Here is a 23,526-nt window from a genome sequence, read left to right as displayed (position 1 = left end):
TAATCTCCTGGATGGGCCATTCTGATAGACTTCCCAACCTGCAAGTGGGAAGAAGGAGGAGTGGCTTAAGTCTAAGCCTCAGCAGGAAATAGTTCGATCATTACAAGGGAATAGTTGCAATAACTTTCACATACAAACTTCCTACTACCTAATACATAGTACACAAATTCACATGTGACCCAATTACATGAATATGGCTGTTAACAAATGGGAACAGTTCTAAAGCTGTCATGGAACCATGCATGTTTGAGTTATTTCAATCACAGTAGCTCCATTGGGATATTAGTTTCCTCAAACCACTATTCCTCAACACAATTTCAACGTAACTTCACTTCATAACTTTAGGCAGCAGTCTAAATCAACAAAATCCCCATCACTCCCAAATACCAAGCATGATTTTATTTTTTAAAACTTCTACATTGACACTCAAGATAGATGCCCTGGGAGAGAACTCCTATGCATTACAGCAGTTGGTAGTCCTTTGACCTGTCGTCTATTTTAATACTATACTGGGTACACAGAGGTACATGCTTGGACAAGAGGAACTATCCCATCTGGGCATCAATTATACCCACATCAGGTCAATATTCTCACCTACTATCTGTATTGTGTGGAACGATGAGAGAAGAGAGTGCTATATATGACTTGAGCTCTTGAATTAAAGCTAGGTTTTCAATCTGACAATCCAGTTGCAGATGAGGACATATAGTAAATATAGTGAGAATAACAGAAACCTGGTGGAACAGAGAATCAGTGGGATATGGTTGTTCTTGGATACAAACTTTATAGAAAAACAGAGGGAAGGCTATATTAGAGGAGATGCTGCTTTTTATATCAAGAAAGGTAGAAAATCTAACATACTAGAAAACACTGGAAGACAAAATTCCTCTACAAAATCACCACGGGTGGCAATGTCTGGTCACAAATGTAGAGTGGGTGAGTGATAGCATATTCCTTGATCCAATCACAGTGCTAAGGGTGATTCTGAAATGATGAAAATAATCATGAAGGCATGAAAAGGAGAACTCCTTGTAGTAACAGAGAACTTCAATTACCCCCATATAGACAGGATTGATTTATGCAACAAAGAAACCAAACTTCTACCTTAAACAACTTTGGCTTAGAACCCAATTCATATATTATGACTCTGGATGGTTAACATCAGCTTGAAAACAGATAAACAAAAAATAACCTGAACCAGAAACAGAAGTAAAACACAATACAGACCAACCAGAACAATTCATATAGCCCTTTAAAACAAAAACAAATAAACAATCAAAAACCAGGCACATCTAGCACCATGCCCAATGCCCAGGAAAAGAACCAGATTTCAAGGTCTTATGGAAGGCCAACATGGTCAGGGCCATCCAAATCTCAAGGGGTATGCTACTCCATAGGGCAGGTGCTGCAAAGAGAAGATACACCTCCTGTGATAAAGGCAGAAAAATAGTATTTTACTGCTCTTATCCCCCACAAGGTAATCCTTAATAAAGCCCCTTATCCATTTGCTCTTTGCATTCCTCCAACAGTGCTCTAGGTGTCTCTTCTGTCATTTTAGCTTGTGGAGCTGCTCTGAAAATTAGATTGCTCTCCAGAATCCGTAAACAGGGAGTCTGCACAGGTGCAATGTAACTGTCAACCTCTCATTCCAAGCAGCTACTAAGCCTCCATTGAACCATACATTAAAGCCTCAGAAGTTCCATCTTAAACCCAACAAGGTTCATCAAGCACCTGAGGTGGACCAATCAAATATGTCCTTCCTCCCTCCAGTGGGGAGCAGCTGCAGAGAGCAATAAAGCTGGTAGAGAATGATCTGATCATAACAAGGGACTAATAACACCCCATTCAACTCCAAATCACATTGCCACTGCCCTAAGACAAAAACCAGGTCTAATGTGCAACCTCTACACCTAGGGTTATAGGCAGATTAAAGTCCTCTAGTGCCATAAAACTGGGGAACTCTACCACCAACCCAATTGCATCAAGCAACTCAGGCACGGAAGCTGCTGTGCATCAAGAAAGCTGGTACAGTAGCAACAATTCCATCTGATGCATGTTATCTATGAAGCAGCACCTCTTCATATTACAGCTGTCTAATCTGGAGGTTACCAGTGCATCAATCATAATGGCCAAGATATCTAGGAATGGCCTTACATAACAAACCAGCCAAATCTGGAAAGCAGAGCTCCTTGTCAGACATTTATGCCTTGATCATAATGACTCTAAGGAAATCCTCCATTACATGCCTGTTCCTACAAGAAAAATGAAAACATGTCCAAAGCAGTAATTTCTCTAATTCCCAGAAACAGTATCTACCTATCCATGCCACTTGACAGATTCAGTTTCAGTCTATGGGCCGTCTTCCACTGTACCTGTGTTTGGATACCTGTTGTCAGTCCCACTAAGTAGATGAGACCATGAAATTAACTCCACTGGATGGCTGAAACTACTTTTATTGAGACTGGCTATAATAACAGAATCTTGCAAGACTAATTGTGCTATACTTCCTCTTCCTTATAGTTCATCAGATTAGGGAAGTGGCTGAGCTGCTTCTGAATGTTATCTGGACTTAAAAATAGCCCCTTTTGCCTAGGCAACAACACCTGCATATCTCCATCAAGGTAATTGTGATGACTGCCTGTGATGATCATGCATGCAAGTCGAATCAGATGTTCTGGGAACGTTTGATCTGGGAGCATGACAGTAATCTTCCTTACTCTAAGTCAGGGCCTGACTTAATTTATTCACAGAGTTGGCTTCATGCATTAAAGTTTGAACAGTTGCTGAATAAGTGGTCATTAACCAAGGACTACCTGCATAATTAATGAAGACCTTTTCCCTGAGATTTGGGTGTCACGGCTATTTGTGGTATGAAAAAGCTAAGGTTAATATAGACTTTAAAAATCATTTTATTAAGTGTGCCATACTGAGAGTTTGGAATATATATCAAGTAACATTGTCTCCTATGTTGTCCTGACTACCAGGAAACACACTGAGACAATGACTTGGTCTCTAATATTTATTACTAGTACTTAACAAGAATCCTAACAAACTGAGGAAGCGTGGGAAAAACCCAGCCATATAAACCCCAAAGGTTAAGGCGGTCCCGATCTGTGTCTCTTTGAATGGCTGAACAGTTCCTCAGTGCTACGCATGCGCTTGACAGTCTGGGTGGGAGGCCCCTGCTCGCCATCCTTACTCATGACATAAGTTCCTCTATGGTTATCACCCCAAGAACCATTTTTTAGAAGACAGTTGACTGAAACCAACATGGTTGACTTATGCTAAATTATTGATTTTTGTTGAGGGAAAACCCAAGCTAAAAACAAGAGAAGAATTGGAAATGGAAGGTCACACTTGCCACTGGTTTACTTATGTGCAATTGACAGATTTAATTTGGATAAGATTTATAATTTTGCAAATGAGAAAACTCAGTTTGAACCGGACTTGTGTCCTTATGAGGAACATGTTATTGCTAAGATGTATAAACTTTTATTGAAAATGAATATGGAAGATGACTATGTTAAAGATTGTGCGATCAAATGGGCAAAGAATTTGGGATACAATATCATGCTTGATCAATGGGAGAATATGTGGAGCAAAGGTTTGAAATTCACACTGAATTATAATTTGAAAGAGAATATTTATAAGATGATGTATCGTTGGTACTTAACCCCTGATAAATTGTTGAAGATGTATAAGGGAATGTCAAATACATGTTGGAAATGTTCTCAAGGTGAAGGTACTTTTTACCATCTCTGGTGGATTTGTAAAAAATCTAAGATGTATTGGGATCAGATATGTACTTTAATTCAAAGGATTCTTAAGGTCAAATATACAGTTGAAGCCAAAAGTTTTTCTTTTAGGTTTGATGGATAAAGTTTGAAAGGAAATTTGGGACTTTGTTTTTATATATGATAATAGCAGCAAGACTTTTATGTGCACAAAGGTGGAAGGACTTACAAATTCCTACAGTGGAATAATGGATGATAAAATGAATGGAGCTGGCAGAGATGGTGAAACTGACTACATTGGTTAAAGAAAATAATTTGTCTAACTTTGTTTCTACTTGGAAACCACTTTTGGACTTTTTGCTTGAAACTGAAAAAGACGAACTTTTGATTTTGGGATTTGACAATTAGATCTGTATAAGAATATAGAAATAATGTGCATTATAGTTAAAAATGGAGTAAGAGGTTAATGTATTTTTGTTTTTGTCTGTAATGAAGATGGGTGGAAGTCACTCTTTTTCTATGTTTCTTTTTATTTCTGCACTTTTAATTTTTTCTTTTTTGTTCTTTCTTCAATCTCTATTCTTATGTTTTACTTAAATTTGAAATTTAATAAAGTTTCTTTAAGAAAAAGACTTTTTCCCCTTAGCTGATGAGAAAAAAAACGAATACATCTCTCCCATAGGATTTTGGTATCTGATTGCCTACCTACTGAAATTACACCTAGCCAATCAGAAATCAGTACAACTTACAATTCTCTGTAATTCTGCTATATTCCTTTTATTATATTATTACTTTTCAATGTCCCATTTCTAACTAATTAATGAAGTATTGTGAAGCAACTATCTATAGCACTCTGGAGGGGGGATGCCTTAGTTTTAAACAGCACAGATATAGATGTAAAATTAGCCATTGGTTCAGTTCAGACACTCAAACGTATTATATATTACTAGTAAGCCTTTCACATATGTGAAGAATGGAAGAACATTTGTGAGTTCCAGGTTCATATTAAACTATATGCTTGGCAACAACAGGAAAACAGAATTTAAAATAAACCAAGTAAATCAACAAAAATATAGAACAAAATGGAAAATAGAATCAACCATATTTTTAACACATCATTTTAAGTAACCACTTCATTACAATTCTCTACAGCCCTCAAAATTGTGGCTGGTCAAGACTATTCAGATGATTGGAAGTATTTTGAAGGATGCCTAGAATTACAAGTATTTGACTAAACTGTAAGAGTATTGTCTGAATATTGTCAATTCTGCAGGTGTAGAGATAAACTAGATTCTTAGTACACAAGGTATGTATATTATAAATTCACAGCACAATTTGTATATAGCTCACAAAAAGCCAGACTAATTAAGTAGTCAATTCAATGCAATGATGCATCAAAAAAGGAATTAGAATATCAACTGTTTACAAAAATCCACTCAACATACTAGACTATATTTGGTCAGCAAATAACAAAAAAGCTACACAGTACTGAATTAAAAAACAACCAAGAATGAAATGAGACCATGTGAAAACAACACATTTCTATGTCAATCCTTCTTTAGAGCACATCCCAATGAATGTAACATATATAATACATTGTGAATGCTGCATGTGTGTGTATTTACCGCTAGGAATTTTGAAAACCATGCATTTTTTTTAATAATCAAGACATTAGAAACCTTCAAATTTTTATATATCAGAAGTCTAAAGTAAAAGACCTTCACACCAAGTCATACTTAATCAGAATGACACAACTGCTGCTATATCTTAGTTTTGCAATAAACTCTTATGTACATAAGTCACATTGCAACTGAAATCCTTATCCAAGCTAACTGAAATGTTCAGCTCTGCTCTGTTTAATGACAACATAGTTTAATATGAAGTGTTAACCCAATATGATTCTAGAGCCTGATGTGTGACATCCTTTAAAAAAATTTAATTTATTGAAAAGCTGATGTCTTATGGATTTGCTTATAGATAAGGGATGGGTTATGGGAGATATGGCTGTAACCTTACAGGGGGTGAAGAGTTACCAAATTAGCTACCAAATTTATTTATACTTGTTGTGATGAAGATTGGAAGTCACTTCTTTATATATTTCTTATATCTCTCTCTCTCTCTTTTTTCTTTTTCTTTTTTCTTCTTTCTTTTTATTTTCCTTTCTTTCTGAGTTTAGTTTGTATTGGTTATTACTGTAATTAAAATCTTCAATAAAAATTATATATGTATATATACACATACATACTCTCCATGTATCAAAAGACAGTGTTTCAATCCAACTGTACAATGAAACCAACTTGGTTCACTGAAAATGTTTTTTCAACTGAAGCTGATGTGTCCAAAATGTCTGACCTTTGGATAATGCTATAAGAACATATTGTAAACCCTATCAGTGACTTTGTCAGGAACTTTTTATGTGTCAACAAAGGTAATCTCATAGGGTCAAGAACGTCCTAGCAAAACTAAATGTCCAGGAAACTATGTAAGTGTCTCAATCTTTTTAAATTCTAGCCTCTGATTTTTTAAATAATGTTGGAATCATGGTTGGAAGAGTTACAAAAAACCCTTATACGTTAATTATTCTAAGTAAAAATTCAAATTTACTATTAGCCTACTACTATGCATTATATAAAATGTCACAAAAGTGGTGTTCCCCCCAAAGGGTCAGACATGACTCAGTGATTGCAGTGATTGTTTCACCTTTCACATGCATTATATATAGTCAAATTAAACAATATAAACAAGAAGATTCTGGTCTTTTCACAGCAATGAAACGTACCTCTGTGGGTGAAGGACTTATCTTTTGTGAGGGCCTGTTATATATCCCCCTCACATCTTAATTTACATCCCTGAACAGATATTGAGGGTGTCCAAGGAGCTGCAAGAGAGGGAATTGATTTCTATACTGCCAGAAACAATTCTGTCATCTATGATAGATTACCAACTTTATCCAAGAGGTTCCAACGTCTTGTTTCTTATTGCATTTAGAGACACAAAATGAACATTTCAGTCACGGGGGTGGTTAGCGCCTCGAAGAGGCCCCAAGAATTATATGTATTTAAATTAAGATCTTTTGATTCACCATCTTGGATTTTATACTTTATATTTATATTTTTATGAAGAATTTTGTTTTTATTGTATTTTAATCTGTAGTTAATTTTACTGTAAACCACCCAGAGTCGTTCTTAGTGAGATGGGTGGTGACGAAATATGAAATATAAATAAATAAATAAAATTTCTGCAAAACTGGACCAACTGGAAAGAATAAGCTTCTTACAGTTGCTGGTGGTTCTTCAAATAATGCTATAACCTTCCTATTTCTGAACCCTGAAAAAAGCCTAGAAATGTCATGGCAAACATTATGATAATTAATACCTGGTCTGATAATATAAACCACTATATTCTGTAGTAGATGAAGTTTACAAAACATCTTTAAAAGCTGTCATATATATTTTAGCATTTTCTACACTATTCCATTACCAAAATTATATTTAGACATTTATTTAAAAGTACAAATACAACAGTATCATACTAGCAATGTAGTATGTAGTAATATAATAGAAAAGTCACAAAACTAAAGTTGAGTTAGTTGCAAGTGTTCAAATAAAGAAGGAACAAGGGTATGAACAAACGTAACAATGTCCTCTGTTTCTAGATGGGAATGCAGCCTACAAATCAGCAGAAACTCCAGGCCATTAACGCTACTTGAGCACTATGGAATCAGACGCACAGCACTGAATGGCCAGCCTGGTTCCATCTCTCTGAAGCAAAGTGCTTCAATAGTGAGAAGGAAAAAGACAAAAAACATTTTTTTTAAAAATGAGGCTGCAAACAAATATTTGCTTCAGTTAATTATACACATATTTGCATATTTTCCTCTTTACAAAAACAGAGTGGACTGCTCATATATGTGTGGAGCAAGAGTAAGTTAATCTAAAACTGAAATTTGGTATGGTACAGTAATGAGGCTACATATTTGAAGCAGCACATCTCTGAAAGGAATGAAACTAAATATATGAGGAACATATTAGTTTACTATCTGCTAGTATGATGCAAGATTAGAAAAGTGTGAAAAGGGAGAACTAGAGAAAATGGTCAGTACCATATCTGATTTACAAAACTATGCTCATGAAGCCATCTTATTTCCCATAAACTTTTTTCTCCAAATAATTGAGAAGGGGAGTTGGGGTGGAAGTCTTAGACCAGCCAAAAATATAGGAGGCTGCAGAACACATGTGAACGGGAAGATGTGTAAATGGCTGCAAGGATTCCTGTTAAAAAACATGCCTACTTTGGGAATTAGTTGAAGATTAGCTTTTGTGTTTGCCTCTTTTCATTGCCTAAACAGGACTTCTTTTTTTCCCCCCAGTATAGTTATCTTTCCCCCATCTCCACCTAAATTAATTCCCTTTTCTTTTTCTTTCCTTCCCAGAGCAACTACCATTTCCTCTTACACCATCTCCACCCTGAATGCTAGGAGGAAGGAGAAGAATTTAAGTACTTGTGAGTTTCTCTCTGTGTGAAACAGAATAGTTTGTGTGTGCGTATGGGGAATCAACTCATTTTATAAATGAGCTATCTTATTTTACTAGCAATTGTTTTTATTTAGTTGTCAATAACTCATTTTTTTAACTTGTCCACACCCTTTTTGGGAGGGTATATTCTGGCAGATATATACATATATATGCACACATACACATGCATGCATGCATGCATACATACAAATGTGTCACACATGCATTAGTTGGGGGCAGGGAAATCTCAGGAATTTCAGAGGAGCTGGCAAATCAGATTGACAAAATGGGGAAGTGTGAGCATTGCAAAGAATGTCTGCCTGTGTTTATAATATTTTTCTATCTAATCTTCCTTCTGGGGGACTGTTTCAAAGTCAGGGTCATCTTCCTTTAGGATAAATACAGTAGAAAGATGCAAAAACTTAACAGTGTTCACAGAAGTTATTTAGTAACTATGTTATCTGCACTGAATAGACAGAACTGTTTCACATGAGTACAGGACAAACATTTCTAAAGCTGTGGGAAAAGAAAGACTGGAAGGATTTGCCAATTAACAGAATGAACATAATTGATCAGGAAGCACAGCTTCCACAACCAAAGCATCCTGTGCACGCAGAGCAGAATCAGCACAGTCACACCACTGCTGCCATCTGAAAAACAGAGCAAGACTTGAATTGTAAGTAAGAGCTTAACAGCCCTATGTTCCATGCACAAAATCTGGCTCTACTCTATTCCCCCACAACAAATCACTGATGATGTGTGAAAGTACTGCTCCACAGTAAACCACTTATTCTGGAGAAACTGTTTTGAAGTTTAGAAAAAAACAGCAGTCTAGCAACTGTAAACAATACTTCCGCACGGCTCTGAAAAACTGCTGCCAAGAAAAAGTAAGCGGGACTGAATGGGGACAGAGCTGCAAAAAACAATGTCTACCCAGTAGCAAAACAAATGCTTTTGGTGGAATATATTTTCTCTGCTGTCTGCATTCATCCAGTCCACTTCAAAGGATTAGCGGATGCCCAGAAGAGATCTGGGAGACACAAAAGAACTGAAAAGCTATGGAGTTTCTTACATATACATAAGTGGAACATTACTCACATGGCAATATATCACTCACTTGAAGTTCATTTTTACCTTTATTTATTTGATAGTTATTATTTTGTCTTATTCACATAGATTTATGGGTTGTATGTATATATTTAAAATTAATCATGTATATATTTAAAATTAATCAGAGTGGCTGACTGAAACTAAATTTCACATTTGCATTTTTTAAAATTAATTTTAGCATGTTTAAGAAACAAAGAATTAACATTAGACAATTGAAGTATCTAGCCAAGGCTCTCCTTCATAGAGTCTAGGCTCTATCGCCTGGAAGCGAAAGACGTTGAAATCAAACACATTTCACAGCCTCCAGATTGGTGAAGACTGAATCATCCAGAAACATGATTAAAGACTGAACAACTGAAAAATGTAATGTTCCACGTTACAATTTAACTGATTCCCTTTAGCTCTTCCTCAAATATTGCATAATTCTAATACCATGAAACAATGTAATTTCTCAGAAGATGCACTGATGGCTAAATGGATGTCTTGCAAAACGAATTCAACAAGTTAATGAAGAACAAATATGCTAATTGGTACCAGTCATGAGAGCTATCTCCAGCATCAAAGGCTGTATGTCTCTAACTGCCAGTTGCTCTGGAACAAGTAAATGCTATTGAGATAATGTTCTGCTTACAGGAACGTAATGCCCAACTAGATAGGACTGTAGTATGATCCTGTGAGAATGTTCTACATATTGCTGAAATAGTTGCAGGATACAATTGTGAATATAAGTATGAGACAAACTGATGTGTAATTAAGTAATTACATTGTAAAGTCATCTGATTTAAGTGCTGGCTACAATATATTGATTAAAACATCAATTTTCTTAATTGTAAGGTTGTTTAAAGAAAGTGAATACTGAGAAGAGAACATGTAGCCCAACATTCTTCAAGCTGGTTGCCCAAGGTCTACTGGATCAGCCTTTATACTCCTCAACCACAAGGCGGTATGTTACAGGAAACAGATATCTTTGCTTTATCCCTATGCTTTCTAATCACATCTAAGTATATATCAAGGCCTGTAGAAAATCAAGACCTGGATGCACTACTGCAAAGAGAACAAATCTTAGACCAGTGTTGAGATTTACTTCGGTAGGTATAACTTTTCGTAGGTTGAGTCCCACTTCCTCATATGCAACCAATAGACTTAACCTGGGACCATTTATTCCACAATAATTGAATCTGACTCTAGGATATCAAACTTCCCTTTGTTTTTCATGCAACTCTTCTTCTCCAACAATCTACCTTTCTTCCATCATGGAATTTAAGGTAGTGTCGATAAAAATTCCCAGGTTCAAATCAAGCCTTCACTTTAATAACTGTACCACGTGCATATGCACACATTATAAAGCCTTTTTTTTTCCTGCCCCTCCACACAGAGTTATCAAGTTCTCTGCCATAAAAGAGAGAGAGAGAGACCAACCAACCAGGGGTAAAAGTTCTCTTCAGTTTCACCTGCACACGGAGCATGTCTGCAAAGCCTTTAGATGTCCCTAAGGCAGCTTTCCCAACCTGAGGCCGGCCAGGTATGCTGGAGGACAACTCCCAACCATGCCGCCTGGAACACCTGGGGGTGGGGGGGGTAAGCCAGCAAAAAGGCACCCCCACCCACCGCCGCCACCCCTGCACCCCCCACGCACCCACCCAGCCCGCCTCCAGGCTCCACCATCTCCTTTCTCCGCAAGGAGAACCGACCCGGCGCGCCGTCGCTTACCAGCTGCTTGAGGTCCTCCTCGGAGAGCCCCGCGTAGCGGTAGCGCTGCTGCTCGAACTCGTACCGGGTCGTCTTGGCCACCACCACCACCCGGGATGGGCGGAAGCCGCTGCCGGCCTCGGAGGACAGGCTCGCGCAGCCGCCCGAGCCGAGGCGCCGCGGAGAAGGGGGAGGAGAGGGCAGGCGGCAGGAGGGCGGCGGCGAAGACCCCGCTCCCGCCAGCGAAGGCAGAGGGAGCCCGGCCGTAGCAGCGGCCAAGGAAGCCTCGGGCTCCGCCAGACGGACGCGGGGGGGCGGGACGGCGAGCTGCGGCGGCGGCTGCCGCCGTAAAGATTTGAGCAAGGCGCGGAGGGAGGCACCGGGATTGCCGCCACTCAGGTAGCCTGGGAGGCAGGTCATAGCCCGGGCTCGGGACGGTCGTCCAGGAGCCGCCGCCGCCGCCGCCGCCAAAGGCTGCCTACAGGGGAAGGCGGAGGAACGAAGCAGCGACCTTCCCTCACGTTTTGCGCCTCAACGGCGCAGCTCGGGCTCCGGCGGCGGCGGCGTCCCCTTCACGCACACTCGCTCGCTCCTGCGTGCCGCTTGACACCCGCGCGCACAGGTGGCTGCGTGCGCGCTCGACTCGAGCGCTCCGAACCCGCGAAGGGGCGAGGAACAGCGGTGAACGTTCCGCGCACGCGTGGCGCAAGGCCCCGCCCACACCAACTCTTCCTTTCTCCTCCCCTCCGAACATCCCGCTCCTACCCGTCCTCAGCCTGCCGCGGAACGTCATTTTGTCTTCTGCGCCTTGACCAATCAGGAAAGAGCTGCCTCTCCGTGATTCGGATGGAGAACGACCTGAGTGGACGGCGTGCCCAAGGCTTTCCCCAATGGAGTGCTGCCTTTTTCTCCTGCGCTTCTGCGCAAGCGGGAGGGTTGCAGCGCCCTTTTAACGCGTGGCTCAACCGTCTATAAGTTCAGCCCTTTACTTGTACTGAACTGCGAGTCCCAGAATTTCTAGAGTAGAAACTGCGTGGCGTGCAATCTTAGTTCAGCTTTGGAGGGCTTGGGGAAAGGGTGAGTCTGTGTATGCTGCCCAAATTCATCTAGCTTTATTTGGAGCTGAATTTTTATGTGACTAATTAAGTTCAGCGCACCTGTCTTCTTAAGGCGGTTGATTGCAAAGTATCAAAAAAATTAGACACTCTCAAAATTAAAACTCGTTTGTTTTTTGCGTGGGTTAGCTAAAATCCCTTTCCGTCCGTAATTCAATATTTGCAATGCTGTGTGGACCTACCAAGCCCCTTGTCGGATGTTCCATTCAGGCATAACAAGTCGCTTTTCTGCCACAGATGAGCCCTTTGTGTGGGGAGGCTTTTTAAATTGTTTCTTTTATTATTTATTTTCTATCCTGCCTGTATTATTTTTTATAAAATACGTACCTAATACTCCCTCCTATCTTCCCCACAACAACAACCCTGTGAGGTGAGTTGGGCTGAGAGAGTGACTGGCCCAAGGTCACCCAGCTCCCATGGAGGCATTCAATTGGAGTGTATCTTGGAAGATACCGTGGATCATGGAGTCATCTAGCAAAATGCAACCTAGCACTATTTTGGCTCCTCAAGAAGCCATCCACTATACAAAAAACTCATGCAAATTTTTAGACTTACTATATTTTTATTAGTATAGTGCATGCATATAAATCACAATCTTTTTAGTTCCCAAATCACGCAGGACACTGGATAATCCCAACTTTGGATTCTGTAGGAATGGAGGAACCTGGTTTATATAGAATCTGGCCATGGGTGTATCTAATCCAGCATTCTTAGCGTATGCTGGTTGGCAAGTGGCCCTTTAGGATTTCAGAAAAGACTTTCTGCTGGTGCCCTTGGAGTGAGAATGCAGGAAATTAAAATGTATGTGTGCGATGCATCCTATCGGCTGCATCACTAAAATCATCTCCTTCCTCATTTCACAGACTTTTCCTTTTCAGCCTAGCAAATTTTCCTAAAAGGCACAAGCTTTTGTGACCTAAAGCTCACTTCAACAGATGCATAGAGTGGCTAGACCAGTGTTTCTCAACCTTGGCAGCTTGAAGATGTGTGGACTTCAACTCCCAGAATTCCCCAGCAGCATGGCTGTCTGGGGAATTCTGGGAGTTGAGGTCCACACATCTTCAAGCTGGCAAGGTTGAGAAATGCTGGGCTAGACTGATCTAAAATTTAAATAGGGATTAGGCAGGGGGAGGAGAAAGGGAGGGGAAAACTGGTGGGTTATGCAGCTGCAGGTTATATGTGAGACAGACTACAAGTACCTGAAATGGGTTAAAAGCCTGTTGTGTTTGTTGAGGCCTTTTGAGATAGCCTGAAACCCTTTGATGTCTATGAGTTCAGCAATCTGTCCCTTAATGATGTTACTTTTTTTTCCAAATGGTCTCTTAGAGATCTGTAATAGAATGTCCTTGGAGGTTGAAATGCTTTGATATTTGTTAGTTGGAAAAGGACTTACTGCATCAAACTTTCTGATTTTTGGCTGCCATAGACTAATTCAGCTCTCTTACTACAGGGCCTTGGCAGAGGTACACTACCTGTATTACAATGTAGTCAACAGCCAAACACTATGAGCAATTTTTTCGTTATATGCTTTCTACTTACTGCATAAACATTGTAGAAAATGCATAACGTTTACCTGCAATTTGATAAATTCCAGAAAATAAGTGCTATCTAGCTCAAAGCCAAAAGGACGGCTAGCGGCCGATGGTGCTGGTGGTGAACGGCGAATCCAATGTTCTAAGGATCAACACACCGTTGGAACCTGGAATGTAAGATCTGTGAGCCAGGGCAAATTGGATGTGGTTATTGGTGAGATGTCAAGATTCAAGATAGACATTTTGGGCATCAGTGAACTGAAATGGACTGGAATGGGCCACTTCACATCAGATGACCACCAGATCTACTACTGTGGACAAGAGGACCACAGAAGAAATGGAGTAGCCTTCATAATTAATAGTAAAGTGGCGAAAGCAGTGCTTGGATACAATCCAAAAAACTATAGAATGATCTCAATTCGAATTCAGAGCAAGCCATCGAACATCACAGTGATCCAAATATACGCCCCAACCACAGATGCTGAAGAAGCTGAAGTAGAGCAGTTCTATGAGGATCTGCAGCACCTACTGGACAACACGCCTAAAAGAGATGTTATTTTCATCACAGGAGACTTTGATGGCTGAAAGCGAAGAGGAACTGAGGAGCCTTATGATGAAGGTGAAAGAAGAAACTGCAAAAGCTGGCTTGCAGCTAAACCTCAAAAAAACCAAGATTATGGCAACCAGCTTGATTGATAACTGGCAAATAGAGGGAGAAAACGTAGAAGCAGTGAAAGACTTTGTATTTCTAGGTGCGAAGATTACTGCAGATGCTGACTGCAGTCAGGAAATCAGAAGATGCTTAATCCTTGGGAGAAGAGCAATGACAAATCTCGATAAAATAGTTAAGAGCAGAGACATCACACTGACAACAAAGGTCCGCATAGTGAAAGCAATGGTGTTCCCCGTAGTAACATATGGCTGCGAGAGCTGGACCATAAGGAAGGCTGAGAGAAGGAAGATAGATGCTTTGGAACTGTGGTGTTGGAGGAAAATTCTGAGAGTGCCTTGGACTGCAAGAAGATCAAACCAGTCCATCCTCCAGGAAATAAAGCCAGACTGCTCACTTGAGGGACTGATGTTAAAGGCAAAACTGAAATACTTTGACCACATAATGAGGAGACAGGACACCCTGGAGAAGATGCTGATGCTAGGGAGAGTGGAGGGCAAAAGGAAGAGGGGCCAACCCAGGGCAAGGTGGATGGATGATATTCTAGAGGTGACGGACTCGTTCCTGGGGGAGCTGGGGGTGTTGACGACCGACAGGAAGCTCTGGCGTGGACTGGTCCATGAAGTCACGAAGAGTCAGAAGCGACTAAACGAATAAACAACAACAACAACAGTTGAACCAGGGCCTCATGTAAGTACCCATGTAATTTAAAGTCAATGGTATAAAATAAATATCTTCTAGTTTCAGTTTACACATATCTACATCTTACAGATTGTGAGACATTGTTGAAATACTGCCACGCATAAAGGCTGAAATATAATTATAGAAAGGAAACATGCATAGTTTGATATTAAATCATTGTAATTCATAGAAAAATGTGCATATGTTAAAATTAGAAGATACATTTACTAGGGCAAGGGCAACAAACCTATCCATATTTGCAATATATTTCTGATTAAAAATATTTGATAAACATGGACTAAAGGCAGATGATCTATTAAGAATAAAAGCCAACAGATACAGGAAATTTTATTTCTTGCTCTACAAATTGTACAATAATATCTAAAACCCTGTATATGGAATACATATCTAAGTTGTTATAGGAGAACAATACACTTTAGGGTTATTTTTTAATCTGCATGATATTGCAGTAATACCATTAAACAGTATATTGTATAAAACATAAGGATATAAAGAATAAATTCCATTTAGCAAAGTCACATATCCTGTTCATCAAAGTGTTTTTCCCCATTTAATAAGAATAATAAAATATTTGTATTCACAGGCAACAGAAATAGCTTATTCGTACATCCTTCAACCTTCAGCAAAGGATCGTTACCTTGTTGTGGTGCTGGAGCTTGAGCACTTCAATGATGCCATGAGCTAAACCGTGAAGGGCCACCCAAGACGGGAGGGTCATGACAGAGAGGTCAGACTAAATGCGATCCCTGGGGAAGGTAATGGCAACCCACCCCAGTATTCTTGCCGTGAAAACTAAATGGATCAGTACAACCAGAGAGATGTCGGTATACCATCAGAAGATGAGACCCCCCAGGTCGGAAGATGGTCAAAATGCTACTGGGGAGGAACAGAGGATGAGCTCAACTAGCCCCAGACATGATGACACAGCTAGCTCAAAGCCGAAAGGACAGCTAGCAGCCGACAGTGCTGGTGGTGAACGGCGAATCCGATGTTCTAAGGATCAACACACCATTGGAACCTGGAATGTAAGATCTATGAGCCAGGGCAAATTGGATGTGGTTATTGGTGAGATGTCAAGATTAAAGATAGACATTTTGGGCATCAGTGAACTGAAATGGACTGGAATGGGCCACTTCACATCAGATGACCACCAGATCTACTACTGTGGACAAGAGGACCACAGAAGAAATGGAGTAGCCTTCATAATTAATAGTAAAGTGGCGAAAGCAGTGCTTGGATACAATCCAAAAAACTATAGAATGATCTCAGTTCGAATTCAGGGCAAGCCATCTAACATCACAGTGATCCAAATATACGCCCCAACCACAGATGCCGAAGAAGCTGAAGTAGAGCAGTTCTATGAGGATCTGCAGCACCTACCGGACAACACGCCTAAAAGAGATGTTATTTTCATCATGGGAGACTGGAATGCTAAGGTGGGCAGTCAAATGACACCTGGAATTACAGGTAAGCATGGCCTGGGAGAACAAAACGAAGCAGGACATAGGCTGATAGAATTTTGCCAAGACAACTCACTCTGCATAACAAACACTCTCTTCCAACAACCTAAGAGACAGCTTTATACATGGACCTCACCAGATAGACAACACCGAAATCAGATTGACTACATCCTTTGCAGCCAAAGGTGGCGGACATCTATACAGTCGGTAAAAACAAGACCTGGAGCTGACTGTAGTTCAGATCACAAACGTCTTATTGCACAATTCAGGATCAGACTAAAGAGATTAGGGAAGACCCACAGATCAGCTAGATATGAGCTCACTAATATTCCTAAGGAATATGCAGTGGAGGTGAAGAATAGATTTAAGGGACTGGACTTAGTAGATAGGGTCCCGGAAGAACTCTGGACAGAAGTTTGCAACATTGTTCAGGAGGCGGCAACAAAATACATCCCAAAGAAAGAGAAAACCAAGAAGGCAAAATGGCTGTCTGCTGAGACATTAGAAGTAGCCCAAGAAAGAAGGAAAGCAAAAGGCGACAGCGATAGGGGGAGATATGCCCAATTAAATGCAAAATTCCAGAGGTTAGCCAGAAGAGATAAGGAATTATTTTTAAACAAGCAATGCGTGGAAGTGGAAGAAGACAATAGAATAGGAAGGACAAGAGACCTCTTCCAGAAAATTAGAAACATCGGAGGTAAATTCCAGGCAAAAATGGGTATGATCAAAAACAAAGATGGCAAGGACCTAACAGAAGAAGAAGAGATCAAGAAAAGGTGGCAAGAATATACAGAAGACCTGTACGGGAAGGATAACAATATTGGGGATAGCTTTGACGGTGTGGTCAGTGAGCTAGAGCCAGACATCCTGAAGAGTGAGGTTGAATGGGCCTTAAGAAGCATTGCTAATAACAAGGCAGCAGGAGACGATGGCATCCCAGCTGAACTGTTCAAAATCTTGCAAGATGATGCTGTCAAGGTAATGCATGCTATATGCCAGCAAATTTGGAAGACACAAGAATGGCCATCGAACTGGAAAAGATCAACTTATATCCCCATACCAAAAGAGGGAAACACTATAGAATGTTCAAACTATCGAACAGTGGCACTCATTTCACATGCCAGTAAGGTAATGCTCAAGATCCTGCAAGGGAGACTTCAGCAATTCATGGAGCGAGAATTGCCAGATGTACAAGCTGGGTTTAGAAAAGGCAGAGGAACTAGGGACCAAATTGCCAATATCCGCTGGATCATGGAAAAAGCCAGGGAGTTTCGGAAAAACATCTATTTCTGTTTTATTGACTATTCTAAAGCCTTTGACTGTGTGGACCATAACAAATTGTGGCAAGTTCTTAGTGGTATGGGGATACCAAGTCATCTTGTCTGCCTCCTGAAGAATCTGTATAACGACCAAGTAGCAACAGTAAGAACAGACCACGGAACAATGGACTGGTTTAAGATTGGGAAAGGAGTACGGCAGGGCTGTATACTCTCACCCTACCTATTCAACTTGTACGCAGGACACATCATGCGACAAGCTGGGCTTGAGGAATCCAAAGCTGGAGTTAAAATCGCTGGAAGAAACATTAACAATCTCAGATATGCAGATGATACCGCTTTGATGGCTGAAAGCGAAGAGGAACTGAGGAGCCTTATGATGAAGGTGAAAGAAGGAAGTGCAAAAGCTGGCTTGCAGCTAAACCTCAAAAAAACCAAGATTATGGCAACCAGCTTGATTGATAACTGGCAAATAGAGGGAGAAAATGTAGAAACAGTGAAAGACTTTGTATTTCTAGGTGTGAAGATTACTGCAGATGCTGACTGCAGTCAGGAAATCAGAAGACGCTTAATTCTTGGGAGAAGAGCAATGACAAATCTCGATAAAATAGTTAAGAGCAGAGACATCACACTGACAACAAAGGTCCGCATAGTTAAAGCAATGGTGTTCCCCGTAGTAACATATGGCTGCAAGAGCTGGACCATAAGGAAGGCTGAGCGAAGGAAGATCGATGCTTTTGTACTGTGGTGTTGGAGGAAAATTCTGAGAGTACCTTGGACTGCAAGAAGATCAAACCAGTCCATCCTCCAGGAAATAAAGCCAGACTGCTCACTTGAGGGAATGATATTAAAGGCAAAACTGAAATACTTTGGCCACATAATGAGAAGACAGGACACCCTGGAGAAGATGCTGATGCTAGGGAGAGTGGAGGGCAAAAGGAAGAGGGGCCGACCCAGGGCAAGGTGGATGGATATTCTAGAGGTGACGGACTTGTCCCTGGGGGAGCTGGGGGTGTTGTCGACTGACAAGAAGCTCTGGCGTGGGCTGGTCCATGAAGTCACGAAGAGTCAGAAGCGACTAAACGAATAAACAACAACATCATCCTTCAAAAGCTATTTTTTAAACAGAATTATTTTAACATATATCTGGAAATAAATTCTTTTGATATCTTTAAGGCCAAATATAGATCACTATACACATTTTATACCTAATGATTTACATCAGCATCAGCATCATTCTATATTTTCTCTGAGAGCTCAAGGGAGTTTGCAAGGGATCTTCCTTAATTTTATCTCCAAAATAATCCTGCAGGAAGGTTTGGTATGACAGAGATTGATTGGCCGAATGTTACTGAGTAAACACCATAACTGAATGGAGATATAAACCTGGGTCTTCCAAGTCCAACCCCTTAACCACAACATTGCTCATGCTTAAAGTGCAAAAAAAAAGTGGGATTTTAAATTTCTCTCTCTCTCTGAATAGTAAGCCAATGTGCTACTTTAAGAAAAACCACTTCCATTTTAAAAACAGCTTATTATATGGCACAAGACCATCAGAACAATATTGTCCACAGTACTTTGGATCCTGCGTTCAGTAATTTAAAGTAAGATTACACAGGATATTGGTTGTTACTGCATTTTCTCCCATGGGAATAAATGCTGTTACATGGATTTTAGAAAAAGATTCCTACCATCATCTTATTAGCAATTATAATTAGCAGCAACAAAACTTGCATCTGCCATGGTGCATCATTATAGCTGAAGCAGCTGGAATTTGTAACTTTACTAGGATTTTAAAACATTTATTTTAAGTCAATTGGATGGGCTAAAAAGACCTTGAATTGGATTAGATTATAGTGGAGCAATAGATCAAAGAGAAAGAGAATTAGTGGGACTCATTCTCAGTATGACCAGTTGCTAAATAATTGACTGTTGCACTTTACAAACAGATAACAAGTATTTAATGACTTACAAATTTGGAAAAAGTGTTCAAACATTGATCTGGAACTCACTTGCCTATTATGGGTGCATGCTCAACCTGCATGGATGGCAACATTATGAGAGTTAAAGTCCAGTATGTTTACAGCAGTATTTTTCAAACGTGGCAACTTTAAAATGCCCAAAATTTCCCAACCAGCATCTATAAAACATCTACTTTTATTGCAAATAAATGTCAGTAATTAGTACTGCATTTGATTTAAAGCAATGTTTTTCAAACTTGACAACTTTAAGATGTGTGGACTTCAACTCCCAGAATTCCCCAGCCAGCATGCTGGCTGGGGAATTCTGGGAATTGAAGTCCTCACATCTTAAAGTTGCCAAGTTTGAAAAACACTGATTTAGAGGATGGAAAAAGTTGTTCTAAGCTTTAGCACACAGGCCTTTTTGCAGCCAGGGACTTTAAAATAATTTGTTGAGCTTCCAAGGATGGTAGGGGATGTAACAGTGCTTTTTTTGGAAGGAGCAGAGCATTTAGCCCTTTTCAAACCATTTTAATGTTGGGCAGGTTGGTAAAATAGGTGCCTCCAACTTAACAAACCTATTTTATATGTTTTTCTAACAAACAGGAAACTTGTTAGTGTCATCCTGGAAGCTGAGATTACAACCATTCTCTTGGAGGAAAGAGCAGAATTGTATGAGCTGGCAAATTTCATTGATAGGCTGTAGGCTTATTTTTACAATCTGATGACACTATTCTCTGTTAGCTTTTGATTATCATTGGAGTTGAGTCCTTTCAGAAACTTAGGCCAAAAACATTATTTCATTGTTGCCAAACATCAATTTTGGCCAAATCTTCTTTATACAAAGACTAACTTTTGTTCTGAAAACTTTTATAACTTCATGATCATTGTCACAGAGTTGTCTCTCAAATATTTCAGTAGTTTACATGTATATCTTTGAGTGTGGATAGGAACAACAGCGTCCATGGGGTCCAAGCAGGTCAGACGGACAAAAGCATCATTGTGAAATTGTGATACAAGCTCTGCCCTTTTTCTGCCTGCACTGTGACATTGGTTGCGCAAGCCAAAAGGTACAGAACTTGTAGCGTGATGCTACAATGCTGCTTTTATCATTCTAATGAAAGCAGCAAGCTCCTGTGGAGATCACTGATTAAGCAACTTTTAACAGAGCTCCCATTAGTTTTGGTGGAATTATATCTAGTTAGAGATCCCACTTTAAAGCACACCTTTTCTGTAATCTGCTTTAACTTGTTATAACCTTAACAAGAAGAATGTTGAGATAGGATGAAGAAGCTACTTTCACAAGTTTCAGACAAATGATCTTGGTTATCCTGAAGTACCTCTTCTGAATAAATCCAAAGTGTTGCTCTTGGCAAAGCAAATTTATGAATTTTCTGGACCAATTTAGCCTCAGCAGATGGCAGCATCTATTGACCTTGAAACCTAAGTCAGACCAGCCCTGGTTCATACTTGGATGGGGCATCAACAGAGGGCTCCAGGGCTGTTGGCTAGACTGGGAAGATGAAAAAAAATATCCCAGAAGTGGTCAGTGGCAAACCACTTCCATAACATTGCCAAGAAAGCTGCAAGGGCACAGTCAACAGGAACCAAGTTCAACTCAAGGGCACATTTATGGACCTTTAGGCTAATTTGAACAATTTTGTGCCAGTATTCTGTAGATCTGGAGAGAAATTGGGCCTTGTAGATTATTGAAGGATTCACAATAATCCTCATTCGCCTAGCACCAACATCTCTTAGCAGCAAGAGGAGAGAGAGATGAGACATGTACCTAGTATTCAGGTATTATGTCTTGGACAAAAGAACCCAAGCTGGAGGCTAAAGCATGCAAGCATGTTCCTTTCAAGAAAAGATACAATTTTAATAGTTTTTTTTTTCAAAAGGTAAAGACTGAAGCTCAGCTCCTGGTGATTACAAGGGCAGATCCATGTAGTTTTCTTGGAAGTAATACAGAAGTGTTGCCATTGCCTTCTTCTGGGACTGCAAAGTGATACATGGGTTGTAGAAACAATCTGTGAAAAAAAAGTGGAGACAAAAGTGACGTAGGAGAGATCTGAAGCTGTGTAATATGAATAGGCTTAATATGATATTAATAGGCTTAATCCTACATCCACTTAATAATTGGCTAAGAACTGTTGAACCCAGTAGGATTTAGTTCAAAATAAACATTCAGAGGATTACACTGTACCACCCACAGAAATCAGTACTATACAATCATACTTCTTTATCTGGGAAATTAGAGCATGTTTTTCTCCTTTAAAAAGACTTCTCCATCCACAATTAATGGATTTATTGGTATCACCTGCTAACTTTGGAAATAATCTTTGGACTGCTGTGTGTACTGGATTCAGAGATATATTCTTAGCAAACATACTAGCTTTGAGTAGTTAATAATAAAGCTATTATCTTTGGCAGTAAGATATGTCACAACAAATTTTTAGCAAGATCTCAGAAACATTTCTGCCACACCTCTTAAGGCATGGAAAAGGGAAAAATCTTCAATATAGACTTAGTATCTTCTTGAGACATAATCCTAAAATAATGGATGATTGTTTGCCCAAATGAAAAGATAAAAAGACATGAAGTTGGCAAAATAAAAGAGGCAAAATGGTGCTAACATCTGAGAAACATTAGAGTACCATAATAATTAAGATGAAGAAATCTATTCTTTAAAAATATTACGAACAGGAAACCAGCAAAGGAGTTGGATGACAAGGAAGTAGGATGAGATTACAAAGAAAATGAATGAATTATTTGGCTTAATCTTTAGTTTGAAAGATTCCATTCCAAAAATGGATAGAAGGAGATTCTGAATCAGTGTAGCTTTTGCAAACATAGATCCTGTCTCACTATTTTGTGAGCTTTGTGAATATTGTGTCATGATGTTTTAACAATTTTTTTAATAAGCCAAGAAAATGTGACTCATATATAGTGATAAACTATCATTTATGAGGCATAGTGGACCATGAGTTCTATTCTTGCCTTAGGCACAAAGCCGACTGGGTGACGTTGGGTCAGTCACTCTCTTTCAGCACTAGGAAGGAAACAATGGCAAACCACTTCCAAAATCTTGCCAAGAAAACTGCAGGGACTAGTCCAGGCAGTTGCCAGGAGTCAATACTGATTTGAAGGCACCAAAAAACCAAACCAAACCCACCAATCTAATCTTTGCCTAAGAAGGCACTACTCTTACACAGCCACTGGCTTCATTTCCCAAACCGTCTGAAAAAGTCTCATGCTGTTTCTTCCACAGAGCTCTCCACAAACTCTCCAGCATTCCCTCAAGCCAGCTAATTGGCACAGATATAAAAAATCAGCCACTGCGAGTGAGAAACTGTCTAACCACCACTCCGGAAGAAATGCTAGCTTTGCAGCCAGACAATGCAGTGGGGATTGAAAGAAGTGTGCTAATCCCAGATCAGCACTAGCCGGTAGTGGAAGGGACAGGAATAAAGTGCTTTTCTTTGGAGTTGTTTGCATTTATGAATCAAACTCACATGCAAAGAGCAGGCTTGGGAAGGCCTGTATTCCCTATCTGCCTGCAAAATTGTTTGTTTACAGTCAAGACTGCATTAATTGTGCAGAATTGGACAGGGTGGGGGCAGAGGATGCAAATATCAGCTTAGAATATTAGGCTTTGAAGGGTAATGCAGATTTAATAACAGCCCTCAAAGTAGATTACTGTTTTATATATACACACCCACACATACAGTACAAGCACACACTTTGTAAATAATTATTACT

At 39.9% G+C, this 23,526-nt stretch overlaps 1 protein-coding gene across 2 annotated transcripts in view; it reads right to left on the bottom strand.

The window, feature by feature from the left end:
* The window catches only part of NADK2 (NAD kinase 2, mitochondrial), a 31,899-nt gene extending 20,208 nt beyond the window's left edge, over positions 1-11,691 (bottom strand). The window contains exon 1 of one of the 2 annotated variants that reach the window (XM_063295741.1): positions 11,069-11,691. In XM_063295741.1, coding sequence (XP_063151811.1) covers positions 11,069-11,467 — 399 coding nt within the window. In that variant the 5' untranslated portion in view covers positions 11,468-11,691. The remainder of the gene's footprint in view (positions 1-11,068) is intronic. The other variant, XM_063295742.1, reaches the window with a different exon arrangement.
* Between the last annotated feature and the right edge of the window lie 11,835 nt (positions 11,692-23,526).

This window comes from Candoia aspera, chromosome 2 (assembly GCF_035149785.1).
Source record: "Candoia aspera isolate rCanAsp1 chromosome 2, rCanAsp1.hap2, whole genome shotgun sequence".
NCBI classification, from domain to species: Eukaryota; Metazoa; Chordata; class Lepidosauria; order Squamata; family Boidae; genus Candoia; species Candoia aspera.
Note: the sequence above shows the minus strand (reverse complement) of the source record. Positions and strands in the feature narration are given on the sequence as shown.